This window comes from Homarus americanus, unplaced genomic scaffold (assembly GCF_018991925.1).
Source record: "Homarus americanus isolate GMGI-L3 unplaced genomic scaffold, GMGI_Hamer_2.0 scaffold48357, whole genome shotgun sequence".
Lineage (NCBI taxonomy): Eukaryota > Metazoa > Arthropoda > Malacostraca > Decapoda > Nephropidae > Homarus > Homarus americanus.
Window position 1 is genome coordinate 347,018 of NW_024738983.1, and position 25,901 is coordinate 372,918.

General features: G+C 40.9%; 1 protein-coding gene across 1 annotated transcript in view; it reads right to left on the minus strand.

Moving 5' to 3' along the window:
* Positions 1-1,178, minus strand: part of LOC121874401 — a 247,819-nt gene extending 246,641 nt beyond the window's left edge. Inside the window, exon 1 of the mRNA XM_042378536.1 lies at positions 1,055-1,178. Coding sequence (XP_042234470.1) covers positions 1,055-1,178 — 124 coding nt within the window. The remainder of the gene's footprint in view (positions 1-1,054) is intronic.
* Positions 1,179-25,901: the final 24,723 nt, after the last annotated feature.

Consider the following 25,901-nt stretch of genomic DNA (forward strand, 5'->3'; position numbering starts at 1 on the left):
ACACACACACACACACACACACACACACACACACACACACACAGAATAAAGAAAGAAAAGAATATCGTCACCAGCCAGTTCAGGAAAAAGTGGGCACTGAACTGGCTAAACGTAAAAAAAGTGAACATGAATATTAAAAATGTCCGACAAGCGGATCCTGGAAATATTTATCAAATTATGTTCAGGTGGGAGGATGGAGGTGAGGGAGGTGAGGGGAGGGAAGGAAGGAGGGCGGAGAGGAGGGGTTAAGTGAGGGAGGGAAGGAGGTGAGGAAAGGGAAGGAGAAAGGCAGAGGAAGAGAGAAAGGGGGAGGAAGAGCAGGGATGGAGAGAGGGGAGAGGAAGGCAGGGGAGGGAGGAAGGCAAAGAGGAGGAAGGAAGGGAAGGAGGGTGGGTGGGTGAGTGGGAGGGAGGGAGAAGGCAGAGGAAGGGAGAAGGGGGAGGGAAGGGAGGAAGGAAGCGTTTAGGTGTTTATTTTATCGATCAAATAACGACTGACGCCGAACATGACACCAGAAATTTAGTCGAAAAAAGAAGGAGTAAAGAAAATGGGGTGTTGCTTTTAAGAGACACTTCAATGTGAGGAGATGCATGTGGGAGGGAGAGAGGAGGAATAACGGATGGAAGGAGAAAGTACATGTGACAATGACAAAGAACTACACCTCAAGCAAACACACACACACACACACACACACACACACACACACACACACACACACACAAAGAGCCCATCAGATCACACGCCAGACTATAAAAAAAAATCACATCTTCCTCACATGTTGATAACAATCTCCTAGTCCATTTAAAAACAATTTTATCAATCTATATTTCTGGGATGCAATTCCGTTCCCCATCATGCGGAATTGGTTCAACTCTAGCCCGTCCAGCGAGAGACACTCCTGTTATTGTATTATATCTGTGACGACTGACTGACGACTGAATGACTGCCTGACTGACTCACTCGTCTATCCCAGGTCCTCAGGTCACTCCATGGTGTTTCAGGTCATGATGGTTATTCACCTAATGGCAGTGTTGCTCATGGTAGTCCAGCTCACGATAGGCCAGTTCATGACAGGCTAGCTTATTAAAGCACACCAACTCATCACTGTCGAAGTCATGACACGCTACCTCATGAAAGCACACCTCAAGAGAACCCAGCTCATGACAGACTCGCCCCATGACAGGCCCAGCTATAACAGACCCAACCCACATGACAGATCCAGTCATGACAGAACCTAGTCATGACAGACCCACCTCATGACAGACCCACCTCATGACAGACCCACCTCATGACAGACCCACCTCATGACAGACCCCCCTCATGACAGACCCACCTCATGACAGACCCACCTCATGACAGACCCACCTCATGACAGAACCACCTCATCGAAGTCTAACCCAGAACACGTCAGCCCACTTTATCAGACTACCTCAACCTCATGGCAATCATTTAGGTCCGCCTCCCCTTGTGTTTACCTTCTGTATAGTGGTTTAGTTTAGAGTAATAAATAAATAAATAAATAAAATAAATAAAATTAAATTAAACCAGCTAAAATTCAGAGGTGGTGAGAATATTTGACATGTATAAACTCCCAATACACCCACAGCTTTGTACACGTTAAGTTCAGCGGCTGAGTATTGGTATGTCACTAGTTAAAGACACAATATAAACCTCTTTGTTATATTTAAATAGTGTACACGAGTTTACATCCAGGGCGTGAAAATAAAATAACAAAAAAAAGGTTACTTTAAAAAAAATCAGTGGTAGGAAGGCGCTGGTTTTTAGGTCCACACACACACACACACACACACACACACACTGATATTACCCCTTTTAAGCTTGGAGTAGAACGCATAATATTTATATTTTATGAAACAACTTTTAGGAGTATAACTTTCACGACCGAACATAGAATCGTGTATTTGAGTTTTATTTGCACACGAACTACACTAAAAAAAACATTAAGGTTGTATCTCTGTGTGACATATGACACATCCATGACAGCCACTGAAAGATACTCCAACTCATGACAACTCTAATGACAGCAAAGTTTCATTACAGAATTCATGACATATCCAATTTATGACAACACACCCCCTCACAACCCCACCTCATGACAACACACCCCCTCACAACCCCACCTCATTACAACACACCACCTCTCACAACCCCACCTCATGACAACAACACACCACCTCACACAACCCCACCCCATTACAACACACCACCTCACAACCCCACCTCATGACAAATACACCACCACAACCCCACCTCATTACAACACACCACCTCTCACAAATCCCACCCTATGACAACACACCCCCACCCCACAACCCTACCTCATGACAACACACCCCACACAACCCCACCTCATGACAACACACCCTCACAACCCCACTCATGACAACACACCCCACCCTACAACCCCACCTCATGATAACACACTCCCTCACAACCCCACCTCATGACACACCCCACTCCCCACAACCTCTGCTTTTTGGTATCCACACGCTATACAACTGCCATTATGAAAATCTATACTGAGGAACCAAAAAAGTTTTTAACATTAACTTCAAAAGCAGAAGTAATATTAGTTCCGGCTGGTCTGTCGTAGGAAGTTGCATCTACATATCTAGCAAGATGTTAACAGACCAGGTATTAGTTATTGTTTTTAAAAGGTGTGTGTGTGTGTGTGTGTGTGTGTGTGTGTGTGTATACTGTAGGTTGTGGGGAGGTTGAGGTCTGGGCATGTGTCTATGTGAACATGTAACGGGGGAGGGGCTGGAGTAGGGCTAGGAGGGGGTGGGTGGGGTGTTACGTGTGTGATTACAAACCTCCAATACAACAGTGTGTGGATTACAGACCAGACAACAAAGTTTTTTTGGGGGAGGGAGGGAATTATTCAGCAAACTGTGTATTGTTGACGTTTGGTCAGGTAACACCGTCAGCCGAGACACGAAGCTCACCTCTGGAATGGATCAGAGAAGAGCATGACCCCAGGAGTGTGTGTTGTAGCGTGTTGTGTGGGGGCAGGAGGAGGAGGAGGAGGAGGAGGAGGAGGAGGAGTTCGGGAAGAGGGAGTCTACGAGGAGGAGGAAATCTAGGAGGAGGAGGAGAAGGAAGAAGTCTGCCCCGCCCCCTTCCCCCCCCGAGTGGTTCAGGTAGGCTAGCAGTGTCAGGTATACGTGGTTCCTTACCCCTAAAGCTACTGGTTAGGTACAGTTAAAATTGGGCCATTAACATTTAGGTGCCGTTAAAATTGGGACCCTTCTAAGTAATATTAAAAATTGGACGTTAATAACTAGGCAGCGTTAAAATTGATCTCCTAATAGAACTGGGGCCCATTTGACCAGTGACCCAGGCACCTGAATCAAGTCCCCCAGGTGACTCCCTCAACTCCCCGCCAAGAAACTGTATCAAAGGGTTAAGAGTAATTAATTCTCGTGGGAGTTAGTGTGTGTTGGCGACCCTCAGTTAATTGTCTCTCTCTCTCAGGTGAGTTGCAAGTGTCGGAGTTCCATACACCTGACATGGGACATTGATGACATATGTGTTAGTACATTGATGATACACCTTTGTTAGTACAGTTAACATACCTTTCTTAATACACAGTTGACTCACCTTTAATTACGTACTTAAAAGTGTTATTATCAACGTAATTAACTCATTGTACTAAAAGAAATATATCTACTCAGACGCTGTTGGTAACTGAACAAAAGCAACTGTTACCAACTGTTGTTATTACGTGTATATTTATTCCTAACAGTTGTGTCATTATTACAATAATTTATTTCATGCTATTGCCTACCCAAGCTTTATATGTTAATGATACATCTATAAAAATAAACAAAATATTTAGCATCGTATATGTCGACACACACGGGTGCTACAAAGGGTCATATCGGCATTGAAAATTAGCATACTGTAACACCCAAACAATATTCGTATTTTTTTATGATGGTCTTCCCTAAATAAATAAATAAATAAATAAATAAATAAATAAATCCAGTGTTAGTTACAACACTAGAGAAGTTATCCTAAAACTATATCTTGCGCCTGTGAACCCTCACTTGGATTACGCAGTTCAGTTCTGGTCACCGTACTACAAAATGGATATAGAATCCCTAGAAAGAATTCAGAGAATGACAAGACTAATCCCGGGCATTAGGAACCTTGAGTACAGAGACAGGTTAAAGCATCTTAATTTGCACTCCCTTGAGAGACGTAGAGTGAGGGGCCATATGATAGAGGTGTATAAATGGAAGTCAGGGCTGAACAAAGGTGATATAAGAAAGGTACCCAAACTATCCAACCAGGAGCGAACTCGTAGCAATGGTTTTAAATTAGACAAATTTAGATTTAGGCGCGAGGTACAGTACAGTTGCCTCCATTTATAACTGGTACAGTGCTGGCGTGTTTTGTGAGATGTGACAACACTGTTTGTTTACATCGTAGTAAATGAAGGCAACAGTACATGATGCATTCCTGAAATTCTGTATATTAAGCAGATGAATGTTAAGTGGATGTATATTAACCGGATGTACATTAACCGGTGTGCGCTAACCTGATGTACTTTAACCTCGTATTTTTCTGAAGAACTATAAGTCGTAAAATATAAATACTTTTACCGGAAGAAAATAGATAAATAATAAAGTCAATAAACCTGAAAACAATGAAAAGGGATGTGTAGAAAAGTCATTTCCTCATAATGAAGAAAATAATGCAATTTCATCACACAATCTTTCCTAAAAAATCTGAAGTCAGAGAGTCAAATATTTTTTAAGTGTTTTTATCACGAGAGAGAATATTAAAATGTAGGTGTGTAAACAGGTGAAAATGGACGGTAAAAATAAGCCTGTATTCCCCTGAGGCAAAACGGTGCAAATAATGACGTTTATTGAAACCTTGAGCTGCTGTGTGAGTGAACATGAACACACCCGGATACAATGTTCTGTACCTTTGTGTAGTGATGATACATACTTACCTAAACTAAGGATACTTTTGATTTCTAACCTAATAAATAATAATACATTATAAAATATCAAATAAGAGACTTTAACATTCCCGATAGTTTTAACCTTTGACACTTGTATGACCTTGACCTTTGACACAGGGAGCTGAATTTGGTAACCGGGATTTTTGCCCAAGTGATAACACACAGATTGTTAAAACATCTGTACCGACACAAGAGTTGTTTTAGTTGAAGTTACGATATTTGACCTTCAGTTGTGACCTCCATGTTTCTCACACCACACACTAAGTGCATCTGGACAAGAAGGTTGCAAAGTCCTCCAGGTTTGAAGTTAATCTGGTGGAAACTGTAGGACTTGTTGCATTATACTTTTCGAGACGTACTGACGGAGGAAAGTACGGACGGACAGCCAAAGCTACTGCTAAAAGTATCGTTTAACGTGACCCCCCCCCCCCACACACACACCAAAAAAAAGAGTAAATAAACGAAAAATAATACTAAATTATAGAGTAAACACGGGTGTAACACGGAGGAGGGAGGCAGAAGAAGGATGAAGCAGGATGGGGCAGGAGGAAGGGAAGTTATGTGGACAAGTTTGTCAAGTAAATTGCAGACACTACAGGAAAATCTTGTATCCCTAAGTAGTGTATACATTAATAATAAACAGACGATGACTTAAACCATGACAGTTTCGTTATTTAATGTCATTGAAATCACATTTTTTTTTAGTACGAACTGAATCATCTTTTAGTAAATGTTTAAATCACTTTACTTAAACCAGTGTATTTAAACCATGCTAACCGTAGTTCTCGATGACGGCACAACGACTCCTCCTCCCTAGGGTGGATGTTGACGAGGAGCTCCACGTGTGTTTTACCCGTCCAAGTTTTAACGTGGCGCACCATTTTACCCCCACAACTTTAAACTTATTGGTGGTGGTTTTCCAAGTTGGTGGAGGGGGCCGGGGGCACTGTAATCAATAAGTCCCTAGTTGGCATCCTTCTGGGTAGCAGATGATTGCGTGTGGGTGGGCAGCTTGAGGTGAAGTGATGTTGACGGGATATTGACGGCCATCAAGTCGATCTTCCGGGAGGAGTCTCGCAGATACCGCCCCTATCGACACGTGGAGCATTCTCTTGCCCAGAAAGATGCAATTACACATTAATCCTCACCGTCTACAGCCGGACTTGCTGCAGTGTTGGCTATCAGGGTGATCACCCGTAGTGACAGGCCTCCTCCCCACCACCTCGTCTCCCCTCTCGTTCTATCCAATCTCACCCCTGCCCGTTATCCTTCCCATAATGTGAGTGTCTTCTGACCTCGCCTTCTCTCCCTCCCCTCTACTCCCCACTATGGTGACAACTTCCATTGCTCTCTCTCTCTCTCTCCTCCCTAGTTTGAGAACACCCTCACCTCTCGCCCCCGACACTGCTAACTCCCCCATCTCCCTGGGTTGTGGCTGACCTTTACACCCTCTCCATCACTCCACTTGGCCCGGGTCCACTAGTAAGGGTTGTGGGGTTCTAGCGGGTCTGGACAGCACGAGCCCAACACCATCAGGTAATTCGCAGGCAGAGTAGCGACATCAAAGTGACATCTAGTCTTCAGCGGCAACGTTTGAGCTTCCGGGAGACTTGACATCTATGCAGGATGCGGAACATGACGGAGAGACAGATCTGGCTGGGCGGGAGGGAGGGCGGGCGGGCCACCTAGGTGCTGCGACGTAGACGTCAACCCGTCACATCATCGTGGTGTGAGGGCCTCACTACCTACCCCAAGGCCCTCACTCAACACCCAGCTAAAGGCATGAACACCCTTACTCGCGCGTTGCACCGCCTGACGCTGCTGACAACTGCACCTTGCGGCAGGAAGGCACAAGGGTGTTCTACTGTGACACGACAAGAATCCACACAAAATATTCATCCCTGGAAATATTCTTACGTGGCCAAGTCTAGAGAACCTGATTTACTGGAGGGACAAGTTGTAACTCAACACAACACAACACAACATTACCACAAGAACAGATACTAACACATAATCTTTTTTTAAACGAGTTAACACTACAACTTTAACTCTCTCCCCCTGACACTGACGTAGGATGCATTTCAATCTCAAGAGGGAGAGCCCCAGAGTGTGTCCCAGGTACAATCCCTACCATCACCAATATCATCAAGCTCAGAGAAACACACCTTAATAAAACACTAACAACTTGTATCAGTGACATCTAGTTGATCTAACTCTCTATTCTAGTCCTTCCTACTGCCAAGTCTTAACCAGATACTAGTAAAGTAAGACAAGAGTTTTTTATGTAAACAATATCTTTATTATACAGTTATCAGTCAGTTATAATGAATTTATTTTATTATTTATTTTTGTTATCAAACTTTTTTTTACTTAATCGTGTTCTGTTTATTTCAGAAGTTACCGTATCCTTTAGCTTTCGTAGCGACCTTTATTGGGTCTGTAACAATAATTACTCAACACCTGACATGGAAAAGCAATAACTACATATTCTGCATTTGAGATATGTGTATTACCGGCACCCTGTGTGTGTGTGTGTGTGTGTGTGTGTGTGTGTGTGTGTGTGTCTACTTTCGAGTTAGCCCGACTGCTTACCGAGGCAGACAAGCGCCAGCGCCGGAAAGACGCTGCCGCCGCAACCTCCCGCACTAGATGTAGCCCTCCATACGTGCAACATCTGTGGACGCCCTGCCGGTCCCGTATCGACCTCTCTAGTCACCTCAGAGCTCATCAACGAGGATGACAACCTTAATAACTCGTATTATTGTATCATAACTGGATGATCGTCATACTCGATTCCGAGTGACAGCAAAGTAGTAGTAGTAGTAGTAGTAGTAGTAGTAGTAGTAGTAGTAGTAGTAGTGTGTGTCTACATTTACATAACTCACGTGTTGTGTGTATGTGTTTTGATGTTCAGGACTGACAGTAAACGTGTAGCCTTTGACAGACAACCGTGAAAAGTTGTCTCAAACAAAATTCTAATCTCATAAAGTAAAGCTAAACCTAAGACACACACACACACACACACACACACACACACACACACACCTGCATATCACCTCATCCACTCACCCAACACCTGGTTACCTGATTCACTTGTCCAAGGACATGTTCTTGGATGTAACTCACTCGACCAAAGTTGTGTTCTGATAACCCGACCAAGGTTGTGTTCTCGGGTCAGGGTACGGCATCTCGGCCCTGGCATGAATGGTATATTGATCGGTGAGGAAGTAAACAACATCCACCGCCTTAACTCTGGTCATAACATATTGATTCCTCCAATGGAGGGTTGAATAGTCTTCAGTAACCTAACCTAACCCAACCTAACCCAACATAATTTTGCGTCGTGAGTCTTTCCAAGCAGCCAAAACGCGTTTTGGAAGGTCTCGAAATTTCTCTAACCAAACCTAATCTAACTTAATCTAATCTAGCCAAACCTAATCTAACCTTATCTAGCCTAACCCAATCTAACCCAACTTAGACTAAACTAAACAAACCTAATCTAATCTAAGCTAAATTAACTAAAATAAACAAATCTAATCAAAGCAAAACTAACTAACCTAACCTGACCTGACCTAACTTAACCTAACATAAACAAACCTAACTTAACCAATCCTATAGCGAAATTTCCCTTTTTGGTCATTTTGAAAACGACCACAACGCTTTGTGGTCGTTTTTTTCCTGCTCAGTGAACGAATTCGCTCTTTAAACCTAACATAACTCACCTTGTACTACACCTGGAACAAAGCTACAACAGGCAGACAACACGACCACAACACACCCCATCACCCTACACGACTCACTGACACGGAGGGGCCATCGGGGACGTGTTAAGGAGAGCCACGCCCCAGTTCCCGGAGGCAATACTCACCCAAACTCAACTGAGATTGATAGGGCAGGAGAGCCGGATGGACAGCACAACATTGCCGAACCAGGTCTTCCACTCCCAAGTTTAATGTGGCATAAGAGCGAGAGGCGGAAAGTTAGAAGTTTCAAATATATTCCCGGGTGAAAATTGCTTGCCGGAGTCACGCCAACCCAACACTGAGGGACCATTACTCAAGACGCCGTGCTGGAGACGCTTAACGTTCACTCGAGTGTGAGGCTGAGTGAACACCAACGACAGGACTGACTGACACACACACAAGGAATACCCAAGGCACGTCCGACACACACACACACACACACACAAACGAAGAGTGCCGGAGCCTGACGCGTGCCATCTGTGGTGAGTGAGTGATGCAGGACCCAGAATCCGTGTGGTGGGGCACTTGTGGTCACATCACCGTTATCTGACTCCCTTAGACAACAAACACGAGATCAAAGTGTCAACAAAAGCCGTCGTTGCTAAAACACACACACACACACACACACACACACACACACACACATCTAACACGGGAAATGTCTGCACCGGGTGTTGAAGTCAGCTGTGATGATCTACAGCTGTGAAAACCTGAGCTTCACTAACTAACTTTTGGATCTTAGATGAGGAACGAGACGGCACACGAGTTTTCATGTTAAGACTGTGGATCTGGTTAGGTTAGGTTAGGTTAGTTGGGTACAGTTAGTTTATATATGGTGAGGTTATGTTAGGTTAGGTGAGGTTATGTTAGGTTAGGTTAGGTTAGGTTATGTTAGATTAGGTTTGTTTCAATATGAAGTTAGATTAAATGAGGTTGTGATTAGTAAAGGAAGATTGAGTTACACAAGGTTAAGCTGAATGATTAAGTTAGTCTCGTTAATTAAGACTACGTTAAAATTTAATTACTCTAGGTTAGGGATTAATTCAGTTAGATTAGGCGTTAACTTAGGGGTTGACTAACTTGGATTACATCAAGTTATAAGTTAATTTATAGGTTAGTTAAATAGTCGGGTTACGGTACTGGCGGCGATTAATGACACCAGTTAAGACGCTGGCCACCTGAAACGGGGCAGGTACAGGTGCATCAATAGCTCTTGTTGACAGAAGCCGTAGTACACCTTGGCCATGTAAACAAAGCAAACAACTTCAGTGTGGCAAATAAACAGAGCCAACCAATTCACTATAATTACTAAACACAACAACCTAATTCAGAGCAATCAACACACCGTAGTAACACAGCCAGCTAGCGAAGCGTAAGTACCAAACATGACAAACTAACGAGGCGTAGTAACCAAACACAGCAGCCCTCATCACCACACCACCACTACACCCACCTCACTAGCCTACCCAGACAACACTCACAACACAACACCAACACCAACTCAACATCCACAACACAACACAACACATCCACCCCAGCACAACACCACAAAACATTCTCAGGTGTAGCAATAAGTGTCCAACTTTCTTACGGTGCTGGTGTGGGTGGTGTTGGGAAGCAAAAACGGTGAACCGGCCCAGGCAAGTTTGGGAGGCGGTAGCGGTGGTGTAATTAGGCTGGCCCAGTGCGGCTACCTGGGCCATCTGGCCAGATTTGGGCCCCTCCGGCGATCCCACTTTGCATATCAATGGTCCACCGTGATTGATGCTACTGGTGGAGGGCTGAGGTACGAGGAGGAGGAGGAGGGGGAGGGTGGATGGGCTTTGGATGAGGTGGATGGGGAAGGTGGTGGAGGTGATGGTGGGTTTTGGATGAGGTGGATGAGGAAGGTGGTGGTGACGGTGGGCTTTGGATGAGGTGGATGGGGAAGGTGGTGGTGGTGACGGTGGGTTTTGGATGAGGTGGATGAGGAAGGTGGTGGACATAGAGGTGGGAATAATAATAATAACAATAATAATAATAATAATAATAATAATAATAATAATAATAATAATATTAATAATAATAATTATAATAATAATAATGAAATGTCTATAATAATAATAATAATAATAATAATAATAATAATAATAATAATAAGAAGAAGAAGAAGAATGAAAATGTCTATAATAATAATAACAATAATAACAACAACATACCATCGTAATTTCTGAACAGTTGTCCCGTAAGTCTAAGGCAGTGACCCGCCCGCGTTGACTACCCCCACCACCTCACTCTAGCTTAGCCTCTCAGAAACTGTGTAAAAAGTCTTAAATAGACCCCAGCTGACGTCTACCAGCATAAAATATCCACGATGGAAAAAAATTTTAAAAAAGAAACTTGTAAATATGTACAACTATTTGAAGAACATTCTGAGCTTAGTTCTGGGTTGATTCAGACTCTTTTTATAACACAATTCGCTAATTAAACAACTTCTGGAAAGTATTAACGAACATGAGATTTTTTCCTGCAAATGATTGGTTCTTAGGTAATGAAAGGCCTTATGTAATTAAGAAGCTAATTAAAGAATATAGTGTAATTAATTAATAAAGGAATATATTGCGTTTACAGGAGGCAGTTGATTTTAGACAGATATACTCAATGGCATATATTGTTCACTACACCGCGTGTCGTGTTTGTCTAACATTGACGTCACAGCCCGTGTTTACAGTCCGTGTGGTCTGCGGAATGGCCGGTAATTTAATATCAGACAGAGCACAGAACAATGTTAACTCCAACAATGTTTCTTCCGTCTGGTTATTTTGATTACCGCCTACACGATACGAAAGACATTTAGAGAACAAAGGTGTAATGTGTTCACCATAACCATATACAGGTACGTCTTTACCCTGGCCGAGTACATCAGGCTGTAGTTAATATTATGTACGGGTCATATTACAAGCATTCTTAGGATGATGCTAATTGTGGTTTATTAATTTATATAAAACGGTAATAAGTGATCAGATATACTTACAAATTAAATCCTGAATATTTACAAACACAAAAGTTGAACACTAATATTACTATTCCCACTCATCTTAAAAGTGATTTCACTAATCATGTTTAAAATCCTTATTAAGTATTAGCTATTCGACTAATTACGTCACGGCTTTGTAATTAAACTCAGCCTTTGTAATAATCTGCCTATGAATACGAGGCTACCTGACCTTCTATAGTATGTTCACTCGAACTTTGTAACTGAGACAATTGTCAGTTTGCAGCAAGGATTAGGTTAGGTTAGATTAGATTAGGATTAAGTTAAGTTATTTTCCTTATTGCCATTCTTCATTATTATTTGTATTATCTTATCATTAAATCGCTAAACCTTTCCGAAGTATGTTCAGTAGTCCGGAAAATACGTCAGTAAAAAAAAATAGCATAAAACGTTACAGAAAAAAAGAGGAATAAATTAAAAAAAGTCAAATGAAAAAAGTAAAAAAAAAAAGTAGAAATTTTTACAGTTAAAAAGTGAACAACGAACAAAGTCACATTTTAGCTACAAAAAAGTACAAAGGCAATAGTCACATGTTTTTTAATAGCCTAAATAAAGTCAGGTGAGGTTAGGTTTAGTTTACTTTTTCCTGTGACTCTTAATTTTGACTTTTTTCCCGGAGTTTTTCCCCACCATTTTTTCCCTACATTTAACGACAGAAATCAGAGTACTGTATAATGAAACAGGTCCAAGTTGAGATTAATCGAGACATCTAACCTAACCTAACCTAAACTAACATAACCTATAAGGTAGTAGGTAGTCGGCAGCTACCAAACAGGGAGGTACTACCGCCTGGGAAGATACTGGAAGCATAATGTGTTGTCTAATGGTGGACCCTGCTGCTATATGGCATCACGAAAATTGTGACCAAGCCCCAGGTTGCTGATCTGACTTTCTGCCTCATTTACACACAATTGCAGGGTCTCAATTGTTTCTCTTACCATTAAAAACACAACACACATACTGTATATCGCTTCTCACTCTTTTTATTTTTCATTTTTGTATTTATATATGGTTATTATTATTGTTATTATTATTATTATTATTATTATTATTATTATTATTATTATTATTATTATTACTACTATTACTGTTATTTTTTTTATTATAATAATTTTAATTAAAAATTGTATTTATTTGTATTAATTATTATTATTATTATCATTGTTATCATTATTATTATTATATTATTATTATTATTATATTTTCTCCACCCAGGCCCTGATGTGGGTTAGTGACCTGAGTCGAGGTGGGCTAATCCCCGTAAAAAAAAACAAGCATAAACTATACTAATCCAAACCTAAACTAACCTAAACCTAAATTAACCTAATCCAAACCTAAAGTAACCTAATCCAATCCAAACCAAACCTAACCTAACCCTACACCGAGATTAACCTAACCCAAATTTTAAATAAAATAATATTTACCGTCAAAGTCACAAACAAATTAGCGCTTTCGGAAAATACATTCACCACTACTTCTCTTTTCACTAATTATTATCTACATCAAGATAAATGACACTAAACACAAAGAAAACAACGGATAATAATGACCATTTTATAAACCGTAAAGATATCGCTTAAGGTGAACGCTAAGGGAGGTAGTGTGCTTGGCGGAGGAGCCGTGGACTACTACCACCACTACTACTACTATCACCATCACTACTGCGATTATTACCACCTCTACTATAACTACAGATAAGTAAACTATGACCTATACAATCTGACTTAGATATAAACGTATTATTTACACAAATTAAAATGCCGTTAGCGACTTTTAATTCGTCAAGGTTACCAGAGTTACAAGATCAACACTTCATTCCGCAATTATATTAAAATTATTGTAAATGTTATAATCGTGAAATATGTGAGTTACGACACAAAATATATTATCTAGCGTTTTAAATCAGTAATGAAGTGTACAGTTCATAATAAAACAAAATTGTGAAATTATCGGCAACTTACCATAATGTCGGTTCCATTTTCTTTGACGTGTAAATATCCAGGTAATAATCTCACTAATTTATTCTTTAAAGACAGTTATTGTTTCTCCTCTTCACAAGCCATTGATGATAATAATGTTTACTTCAGACACAGTTTGTTTTTCTCTTATACAAACACTAAAAGGAGTCAATATATAAACGCTTCACTCCTTCGTGGTCAGACGCACACTGTCGCCCTCCCACGTGACTCAATGTTTACACAACAGAGCTGACAGGATTTCCGACTTTTGTTTACCGAACACGCTGATTGGTTCAACTGCTCGCGTTGTGATTGGTTGCTAGAACATGAGTCCATGATGTAATATTACGATTTCCTATAATATAATGTGTGGCGAGGGGTAACAAAGACCCCAGGTACAGTAATTATATTAGAGTAGTCCTCATACTCACTGAATTTCATTGTTCCTGTCATTAGTTTTATAAATTTCTGAATATAAACACTGCATTATACACCATTCAGAGTGTTTTATGAGATCACATTAGATTTGTATTTTATCAATTATAATTTGTATTACTTTAGTTCTGCTAAAATATCGCTAGTAAAATGTAGGTAATTAAATACATCTACAATTCATTTCTGTGCATTCTATATGGTATTTTAGCCATGAAAAAGCATATTTCCTAAAGTCGGTAATTTACCGACAGTCGGAACAGTGACGTCACGTCTTACCGACTACGTCATCAATTTACCGATTAACAGACGAAGTACTGGATTTGAACCAATCAGCGTGTTCGATAAACAAGAGTCGGAAATCCCGACCGATGATGGTAGTAGCTACAACTTTACACCAGTTCTACACCATCTAATAGGTACAAAAATATCGTATATGTATGTATATATGTTAAGTAGATGGTGTATGGCATGAATGACCACAACACCTGACCACCACAACACCTGACTACCACAACACCTGACCACCACAACACCTGACTACCACAACACCTGACCACCACAACACCTGACCACCACAACACCCAACCACCACAACACCTGACCACCACAACACCTGACCACCACAACACCTGACTACCACAACACCTGACCAACACAACACCTGACTACCACAACACCTGACTACCACAACACCTGACCACCACAACACCTGACCACCACAACACCTGACTACCACAACACCTGACCACCACAACACCTGACTACCACAACACCTGACCACCACAACACCCAACCACCACACCACCTAACCACACCACCTAACCACAACACCCGACCACCACAACACCTGACCACCACAATACCCAACCACCACACCACCTAACCACACCACCTAACCACAACACCTGACCACCACAGTCCAATAACCCAGCCTCCTACAGGTAACAAAAGGTACCCATTCTGCCACCACCTGTATCGGCCGCCATTATCGGCTAGCCATACATTTACAACTTAAAACTTTTCTGATATTGACAGTAAGACGATCTATAGGAAATTGAGGGTGAAAACTTAAATGTTTCTATGCGATGAGAAGAAATGTCCAAATATGTTCCTGTGTGTGTGTGTGTGTGTGTTCAGTGATCAAGGTGAGCTAAAGAAATGTTCAAAATGTTCAAGGGTATCATGGGAAACTCTCTCTCTCTCTCTCTCTCTCTCTCTCTCTCTCTCTCTCTCTCTTAGTGAAAGTCGTTCCCAATCTTCATTTCAGACTTTTAACTCGTGTATAAAAGGCAGAGTGAGTGAGTTAGGTACTGACTGAGAGAAGGAGGAAAGGAAAACTGAGAGAGAGAGAGAGAGAGAGAGAGAGAGAGAGAGAGAGTGTGTGTGTGTGGTGTCCCCCATCCCTCAAACCACCAGTAAAGAGATGCCTCTAAACCTAGTCACACACACACACACACACACACACACACACACACACACTCAGGTTAAGATTTTTCTAGACACGACCATCAAATATACTAGCATTTTCCTTGACCAAAATAACTCCTTTCCCACCTCCCCACCTCCCCTCACCCTCACTCCCCACCTCACCCCCTCCCACACCTCCACCCTCACCCCTCACCCCACAGAGATCTTTGCCTTAAGTGAACATGGCACACTTTTTCTCAATCCTCCGCGAGATGCTTTTCGTCAGCTCTAAGTGCCTCAATAACTTTCTCAGTGAGCGTTTAAAGCCCCATCACAACCCCCTCCCTCTCCCTCCCCTCTCCACCGTCCCCCATCTTTGCAGCTCTGGGGAAGTAAACCACCCATCTTGTGTCACCTCAAAGAGTTAACCTCATCCACTGATCTCTCTCTCTCTCTCTCTCTCTCTCTCTCTCTCTCTCTCTCGGTCCTCCAACTCACATGGTCAAGTTCGTCACTTACTTCACTCCCTCAACTCCCAACGCCACTATCTTTACTCCCAACGCCACTATCTTTACTCCCAACGCCACTATCTTTACTCACAACGCCACTATCTTTACTCCCAACGCCACTATCACTCCCTCAACTCCCAACACCTTTACCTTCATAAAATCATTATTTCCCCCTAAGATACAAGAATGCTGTGTAAATATATAATTGTAACTAACTCCATTTAATCTACAGTATTTACAGAGATTTAAAATTAATTATTAAATACATTAACAATTACACTTACAAACCATTAAACTCAACAACAACACCTATGAACCATTAACAACAACAACAACACCTATGAACCATTAACAACAACAACACCTATGAACCATTAACAACAACAGCAACACCTATGAACCATTAAACTCAACAACAACACCTATGAACCATTAACAACAACAACAACACCTATGAACCATTAACAACAACAACACCTATGAACCATTAACAACAACAACAACACCTATGAACCATTAACAACAACAACAACACCTATGAACCATTAACAACAACAACAACACCTATGAACCATTAACAACAACAACAACACCTATGAACCATTAACAACAACAACAACACCTATGAACCATTAACAACAACAACAACATCAAGAATCGTTAACAGGACAGTTGGTACACACATCACCTCCTCCTTCCCCCTCACCCCCTCCCCTCTCTCCACCCCCTCCCTCCTCCCCTCACCCCCTCCTCTCCACCCTCCTCCCCCTCCCTCACCCCTCCCTCTCCATCCCTCCTCCTCCCCCTCCCCCTCACCCCCTCCTCTCCACCCCTCCTCCCTCCTCACCCTCCTCTCCACCCCCTCCTCCCTCCCTCCTCCCTCCCTCACCCTCCTCTCCACCTCCCTCTCCACTCCCCCTCCTCCTCCCCCTCACCCCGACACAAAGGTAAGTAACAAAGGTGTAGGCAGGTTATGGTAATTGTAGAGACACGTGCTACCTGAGGAACACATGAAGCTACTACTACTACTACTACTACTACTACTACTACTACTACTACTACTACTACTAATAATAATAATAATAATAATAATAATAATAATAATAATAATAATAATAATAATATCGACAACAACGCTAATGTCACAACGCTACAAATATGTAACACATAAATTAATAATCTCAAATCACAACACACAACACACCAGGCACGTCACAACACTACATACATCAATACAACACATGGTAACACAACCCAACCAAACCCAGCAAAATTTCTACCTAGATTCACCGCACTACAACACCTGACCACCGCCATAACACCTGACCACCACCACAACACCTCAACACATGGCCACTACAACACCTAACAACCACAACACCTGACCACCACAACACCTGACCACCTCACTACATAACACACAAAAATATATATAAATAAGCAATATGTAGTTTAATTGCTAGAATCCAGTAGTTGCATAATAAGAGTGAGGAATGTTGCAATCCGCTTGAAATAAATTGAATATTGCAATCATGAATAGACATCAGGTTTTAATACAAGCGAAAGCAATATATTCATCCAGCACGCGGTTGTAAATTCAGATAATAAACTTTGTAAAGGGTTCGCTGTGGTCTACACGCCTGCCGAGCTTCATTAAACTAGTAAAGAAAGATTAGAACTGTTTCATTTTTTATTTGGGGGCAGGGGGGGCAGGGGGGAGGATGGGGGCAGGGGGGCAGGGGGGGAAGGGGGCAGGGGAGCAGGGGGCAGGAGGAAGAGACCAACAAGTCTCTTGAAGGCTATTCAGTACTGAGTTGTGTTTCTGAAGGTGACGTGTGTTTAAGCTGATGTGTGTTTAAGCTGACGTGTTTGTGAGGCTGGTATTAGTTTAAGCTGATGTGTGTTTAAGCTGACGTGTTTGTGAGGCTGGTATTAGTTTAAGCTGATGTGTGTTTAAGCTGACGTGTTTCTGAGGCTGGCATTAGTTTAAGCTGGCTGGTCTTGCGGGATGTTTCCTCATAATATCTCTAACTCACTAAAGCAAGGATCAAAGACACTCTAATAACTGTATCAAAGAGTTCAATGGACACACTCATCACTCACGCATTTTACCCACACTGAAAATGGACACACTCATCACTCACGCACTTTACCCACACTGAAAATGGACACACTCATCACCCACGCACTTTACCACACCAATGGACACACATCACCCACACTTCCTGAAAATGGACACTCATCACTCCACGCACTTTACCCACACTGTGAAAATGGACACACTCATCCTTACACTTTACCTACTGAAAAAAAAAAAAAAAAAAAAAAAAAAATCGATTGAAATATATATGTTTATTTATGTTGCTGACAGTGTGGGTGGCAGGGGATGGCAGGGGTGAGGGGGGGATGGAGGGGGTGGGGAGGAGGGGGGGATGGAGGGGGTGGGGAGGAAGGGTTAACACACGAGAAGAAACGAAGAATTTACAAATGGATCGTAGGAAAGTGTTTTTAAAGTGATGTGAAGGATTTTCTTGTGGGTCATTTAGTGGTCGTAGTTGTAGGCGAGTTAGTTAAGTTTTTGTGGTTAAGTATTGTGTTTTAACTTAGTTTTGAGACGTTTAGGATAACATTTTACGATATTTAGGATAATGTTTACGTTAAGAGTTGAGACATTTGGGGAAAAATACAAAATAAACATTTAAGTCAGATTTCTTACATTTGAGAAAACATTTGTGAGATTTTTTTAACATTTGGAATAACATTTAAGCCAGATTTCTTACATTTCGAGTAACAATAATTACCAGATTTTCGGACTATTTCGAATAATAATTGTCAGATTTCGATATATTTCACACAACATTTAAACCAGATTTATCTAGGCCAATATTAAGACAAACAAGTATCCCAGCTATGTTTCTGGCGCTGCTTTGATGCGTTACCTTGAGGTCATAATAAGCTTCAACAACTTTTAACACGTATTCTAAGCTTCAACAACTAATTCAGGTCTTTAAACACGTATTCTAAGCTTCAACAACTAATTCAGGTTTTTAAACACGTATTCTAAGCTTCAACAACTAATTCAGGTTTATAAACACGTATTCTAAGCTTCAACAACTAATTCAGGTTTTTAAACACGAATTCTAAGCTTCAACAACTAATTCAGGTCTTTAAACACGTATTCTAAGCTTCAACAACTAATTCAGGTTTTTAAACACGTATTCTAAGCTTCAACAACTAATTCAGGTTTTTAAACACGTATTCTAAGCTTCAACAAATAATTCAGGTCTTTAAACACGTATTCTAAGCTTCAACAACTAATTCAGGTCTTTAAACACGTATTCTAAGCTTCAACAAATAATTCAGGTCTTTAAACACGTATTCTAAGCTTCAACAACTAATTCAGGTTTTTAAACACGTATTCTAAGCTTCAACAACTAATTCAGGTTTTTAAACACGTATTCTAAGCTTCAACAACTAATTCAGGTCTTTAAACACGTATTCTAAGCTTCAACAACTAATTCAGGTCTTTAAACACGTATTCTAAGCTTCAACAACTAATTCAGGTCTTTAAACACGTATTCTAAGCTTCAACAACTAATTCAGGTCTTTAAACACATGTTATAAGCACCAACAACTAATTCCGGTCTTTAAACTTACGTATTCGAAGCTTCAACAACTAATTCAGGTCTTTAAACACGTATTCTAAGCTTCAACAACTAATTCAGGTTTTTAAACACGTATTCTAAGCTTCAACAACTAATTCAGGTTTTTAAACACGTATTCTAAGCTTCAACAAATAATTCAGGTCTTTAAACACGTATTCTAAGCTTCAACAACTAATTCAGGTCTTTAAACACGTATTCTAAGCTTCAACAAATAATTCAGGTCTTTAAACACGTATTCTAAGCTTCAACAACTAATTCAGGTTTTTAAACACGTATTCTAAGCTTCAACAACTAATTCAGGTTTTTAAACACGTATTCTAAGCTTCAACAACTAATTCAGATCTTTAAACACGTATTCTAAGCTTCAACAACTAATTCAGGTCTTTAAACACGTATTCTAAGCTTCAACAACTAATTCAGGTCTTTAAACACGTATTCTAAGTTGGGAAATACACTCGTCAACACATTAAAATGATTTGGGTCGATTTTACTAATAATCACGACAACAAAAACAAGGGCGAAGCGAGAAGCACACGTCGGAATGTTTACCTGGCTGGAAGACCTTTAATTAAGACATCGTTAAGGTGGGTGAAGGTGAGGATGGAAGGAAGGAAGGAAGGAAGGAAGGAAGGAAGGAAGGAAGGAAGGAAGGAAGGAGACAAAGTGAATGAAATGGATAGGATGAGAGTGAGGGAATGAGGAGTGTGTGTGTGTGTGTGTGTGTGTGTGTGTGTGTGTGTGTGTGTGTGTGTGTGTGTGTGTGTGTGTGTGTGTGGCTAAGATAGAGAGATGTTCGAGTGAATAGTTCAATAGAGTGTACTGTTAGATGTAGGGTTGGATATTTCAAATGGATAGATATTCCTGAGAGAAAATATCCACGACCGGCCATGTAAACAGTTGAAGCATTATGAACCAGGAGTATTATAACAAAGATGCATTATAGGACCATAACACCCTGGGCTATCAAACTCCAGAAGCTGATCCTTTTCCACCTGAGTGACATAGTAGAGTCTGTCTACCTGTGCGTTTAATTACAACTCCAACGAAATAGATATCTAACACACACACTACATAATTATATCTATATAAATTCGCAGGAGGAAGTATTACTGCCACCAGAAGTACGAGGCCCAGCTCTTAGGGGATTAAGGTATGTTTGAGTATTAGCTTATTGCCTCTCGAGGGCGATCTTTGACCTTTCTCTCAGTAATAGTGATTAGTCCTTAAGCTGAGAGGAGGATGAGGACAAACTAGGATATATGAATCTTCCTATATATGTATATCTATATATAACCTTGGATTATACAGTTCTTGTCTCTGTAACCAGGGATTATCGACTTCCTCCAACCATAACCCTGAATTATAGTTCTCTCCACCATGACATTATTATTATTATTTTATTATTATTATTATTATTATTATTATTATTATTATATTATTATTATTATTATTATTATTATTATTATTATTATTATTAAATTATTTTATTATATTATTATTATTATTATTATTATTATTATATTATTTATTATATTATTATTATTATTATTATTATTATTATCATCCTCTCTGTTTCTAGCTGCATAAACACTAAATACTTTCTCCACCACCCCACCAACACTTCTCCACCACCCCACCAACACTTCTCCACCATCCCACCAGCACTTACACTAATCCCACCAGTAACATCAAGTGCCTGTAGAGATAAATACAGCCTGAATAGAAAACAAGTAATACACAGGCAATAATTTACTAATCTATTAACGATGAAATTGGCCCTATTAGTTGCTGTTAAAATAGGCTCTACCAATTAATACTAAAATATACCTAATTTATATGATTGTTACAGCCCCCCCACCCCCCACGCCGTCAGCCAGGTCAGAGAGGTCAACACTGGGTCATGTATTTTTGACCCTGACCTTCTGAAGCTTCTATCTCCCCCTGAATTAATGGTTGTGTTGGAATATCCCTTGTGTAAAGAGACTCTTGGGGGGAATGTGTGTGTGTGTGTGTGTGTGTGTGTGTGTGTGTGTGTGTGTGTGTGTGTGTGTGTGTGTGTGTGTGTGTGTGTGTGTGTACTAACCCAACCATGTATAACAAGTGTATACATAGTCATTAATAACACAAAAGTATACATTCAACTAACTAAAAATGATAAAATATACTGAATGAGATTAACACCAAGAGACCTGGATTAACAACTGGTAATAAATGAGCTTAAGAGGATTAGAGAAATGTTGTAAGAATATAATGGTATAATAAAACACGTCCTTATGGCCCCTTTGTTGCTTGTCTTCTTCTTGCCCCGAGAGCCTCATATTTTTTTTTATATAAGTAGTAATTATCTAAGTAAGGTCATAAGTGTAAGTAAGTAAATCACAGGTGTAAGTAATTAGGTCACAGGTGTAAGTAATTAGGTCACAGGTGTATGTAGGTCACAGGTGTAAGTAATTAGATCACAGTGTAAGTAATTAGGTCACAGGTGTATGTAGGTCACAGGTGTAAGTAATTAGATCATAGTGTAAGTAATTAGGTCACAGGTGTATGTAGGTCACAGGTGTAAGTAATTAGATCATAGTGTAAGTAATTAGGTCACAGGTGTATGTAGGTCACAGGTGTAAGTAATTAGGTCAAAGGTGTAAGTAAGTCACAGGTGCATGAAGTGACCTCAAGTTGTAATGACCAACTATAAGGGATCGTGAACAATAGTATCAGTCAAGTCAGTTGTTCTTACTTTTACAAACACCAACAGCTGTAAACGTTTCTGTCTTTCATCCATTTACAAACTTTCACTTGTAAACGCCGTCTTACTTTTACACCATCTGCTGTAAATGCTTTTTTCTTTCATTCATTTACATATTTTCACTTGTAAACACCGTCTTTCTTTTACAAACATAAGTTGTAAACATCTTCTTTATTTATTAACACAAACTCTCACCGTCTTTCATTTACAAGCATCACCTGTAAACATCTTCTTTATTTTACACGTTAGTCATTATTGTATCGCCTCCAAACCTCCCAAACACTACGAGAGACTTCAGTAATAACGATAACTCTCGCTGAACAAAATACAAACACCAAACAAACTATTCATATAAAATTACTTTTTCTTTCTCAACTGTTGTCAAAAAACTTTTTATTTTTACCTAAATTTTATCAACACGAGTTTCATTTCCCTTCAACTTCATTCAACTCTTTCCCCACAACGAGAGAATCAATGTATGTTTTATTACACAGAAAATAAGAAGCTGTCTGTATATACATTACAGAGATGACGTGAAGATTAACCACCTCGGCTTATTTCACCTTAACTTAACCTTTCCCGCTACCGTCAGGCGATTTTATTCAGCTTAGGAGTTAGGGAAATTAGCCTAACCTAACCTAACCTAACCTAAATTAGCCTAACCTAACCTAACCTAACCTAACCTAACCTAGCCTAACCTAACCTAACCTAGCCTAGCCTAACCTAACCTAGCCTAGCCTAACCTAACCTAGCCTAGCCTAACCTAATCTAACATAACGCTAATCTAAATTAAATTAACGATAACTTAACCAAACTTATCGCTAGCCTAATCTAACCTAACCTAATCTAACAAAACATAACGCTAACTAAACTAACTTAACGATGACTTAACCTATTCTAACCTAACCTAACCTACCCTAACTTAGCGCTGGCCAGGTTGCGTTTCGTATTTTAAAAACCTGTTGCATAGAAATCCTAGATATTGTTCACACACACACACACTCACACACACACACACACACACACACACACACACACACACACACACACACACACACACACACACACACACACACACACACACACACACAAAGAATCAGTCTAACCCAATGTTTACAAAATACACCGTTGTACAGTCTCTCTCTGAGCAAAATCGTGCAGGCGAAAATCAGTAGACATTTACAAGAGTTAATCTAAAGCCAGATATTATATGAACGATGCAGAGGAAAAAAAATCCATAACAGGGAGACATAGGACAATAATAAGGGAGAATATAGGTGAGAGAAAGATAGGGAGTAGTAAAAATGAGGGAGAATACGGGTGAGAGGGAGGTAGGGAGGAATCGTGAGGGAGGTAGGGAGGAGTCGAGAGGGAAGTAGGGAGTAGTAGTAATAAGGGTGAGTACGAATGATAGATAGGAAGGAGTAATGAGGGAGAGTACGGGTGAGAGGTTAGGGAGGACTAATGGTGAGGGAGAGTGCACCTGGTAATCTCAAGTGAGAGGTTAATCAATATTAGGACAGGTGAGAACGTGACTGGTCCTCATACCTGACTCTTGTGGCAGGTGTGTAGCGAGATACCTGGCTTACTGTACTGGCAGGGAGATAGATAGATAGATAGATAGATAGATAGATAGATAGATAGATAGATAGATAGATACTACACCTGGATTGTTATATATGTAGTTAAGGAGAGAGAGAGAGAGAGAGAGAGAGAGAGAGAGAGAGAGAGAGAGAGAGAGAGAGAGAGACTCACTCAAAAGCATATTACACACCTATCCATTTCAAGGGGCTGTACCTCACAGGAATTAACACCAAAGTCGAGTTAATCCTCGACCGTGAGCACTGCCTTACACCTCTTAGCTAATCCTTGAGTCTTAATATTATTCTCTGTATAAGTGACGTGTGTGTGTGTGTCTGTCTGTCGGTGTAAGTGGCACCTGTCTATATGAGGGTGTGTATGAGTGTGTGTATGAGGGTGTGTATGAGTGTGTGTATGAGTGTGTGTATGAGGGTGTGTATGAGTGTGTGTATGAGTGTATATATTTAAGTGTGTTTATATGATGAGTGTATGTGTGAGTGTGTCTGCTTAAGTGTGTTGCTATGAGTGTGTTTATATGAGTGTGTCTGTATGAGTGTGTCTGTATGAGTGTGTCTGTATGAGTGTGTCTATATGAGTGTGTGCATGAGTGTGTCTGTTTAAGTGTGTCTATGAGAGTTTCACTAGGATGAGTGTATGTGACGAGTGTGTCTATATAAATTCTACACTATACACTATGAATAAAACGACCAATTATTATACACTATAGGACATACACCACACCCTGACTATAGGACATACACCACACCCTGCCTATTGGACATACACCACACCCTGACTATAGGACATACACCATACCCTGACTATAGTACATACACCACACCCTGACTATAGGACATACACCACACCCTGACTATAGGACATACACACCATACCCTGACTATAGGACACATACACCACACCTGACTATAGGACATACACACACCCTGACCATAGGACATACACCACACCCTGACTATAGGACATATAATTTGTTACCCCTGGGACTATAAAGTGTGTTACAATTCAGCACCTGGACTATAGGACACACACCACACCCTGACTATAGGATTACATGCCACCACACCCCTGGACTATAGGTTACACCACACCCTGGACTATACCCTGACTTATAGGTCATGGCCACCATACCCCATATCTATAGGACGTACACCACACCCTGACTATAGGACATACACCACATCCTGACTATAGGACATACACCACACCCTGACTATAGGACATACACCACACCCTGACTCTCCAGCTAACTTACGCCTTTGACAGTATTCGACACTAAGGGCAGAGAACTGTGCTTCACCAAAGTTAAGTTGGGAGTCAAGTTAGCTGTGATGGAGAGGGAGGAGAGAGGAAGGGAAGTGATGATGAGAGGGATGGAGAGGGAGGAGAGAGGGAGGGTGAGAAGGATGGAGAGGGAAGAGGGAGGTGTTGGTGGGAGGGAGAGAAAGAGAGGGGGAAGCGTAGTGATGAGGGGAGGGAGGAGGTGGTAATACTGGAAGGGAGTGATAAGAGGGAGAGCAGTGGTAAAATGAGGGAGATAGAGGGAGAGACATGGCGAAGAGGGAGAAAGGTGGTGAAGGGAGGGAGACAGTGGAGGGGGTGTGAAAGGGGGGGGGGGGCAGCAGAAGGTGTGAGCCAAGTGCCTCCAGGATAACTTTGTTGCCCAAGTAATAACGTCGCCGCTAGTTGGGGAAGCCGCCGTCGCCAACACCCTCACACACACACACTGACCTCCCGCCGTCCCCGTTGTATTGTTTAGAACATATCATTTATTCGCTATCAGTCCTTCTTACATCATGAAGCTATATACAT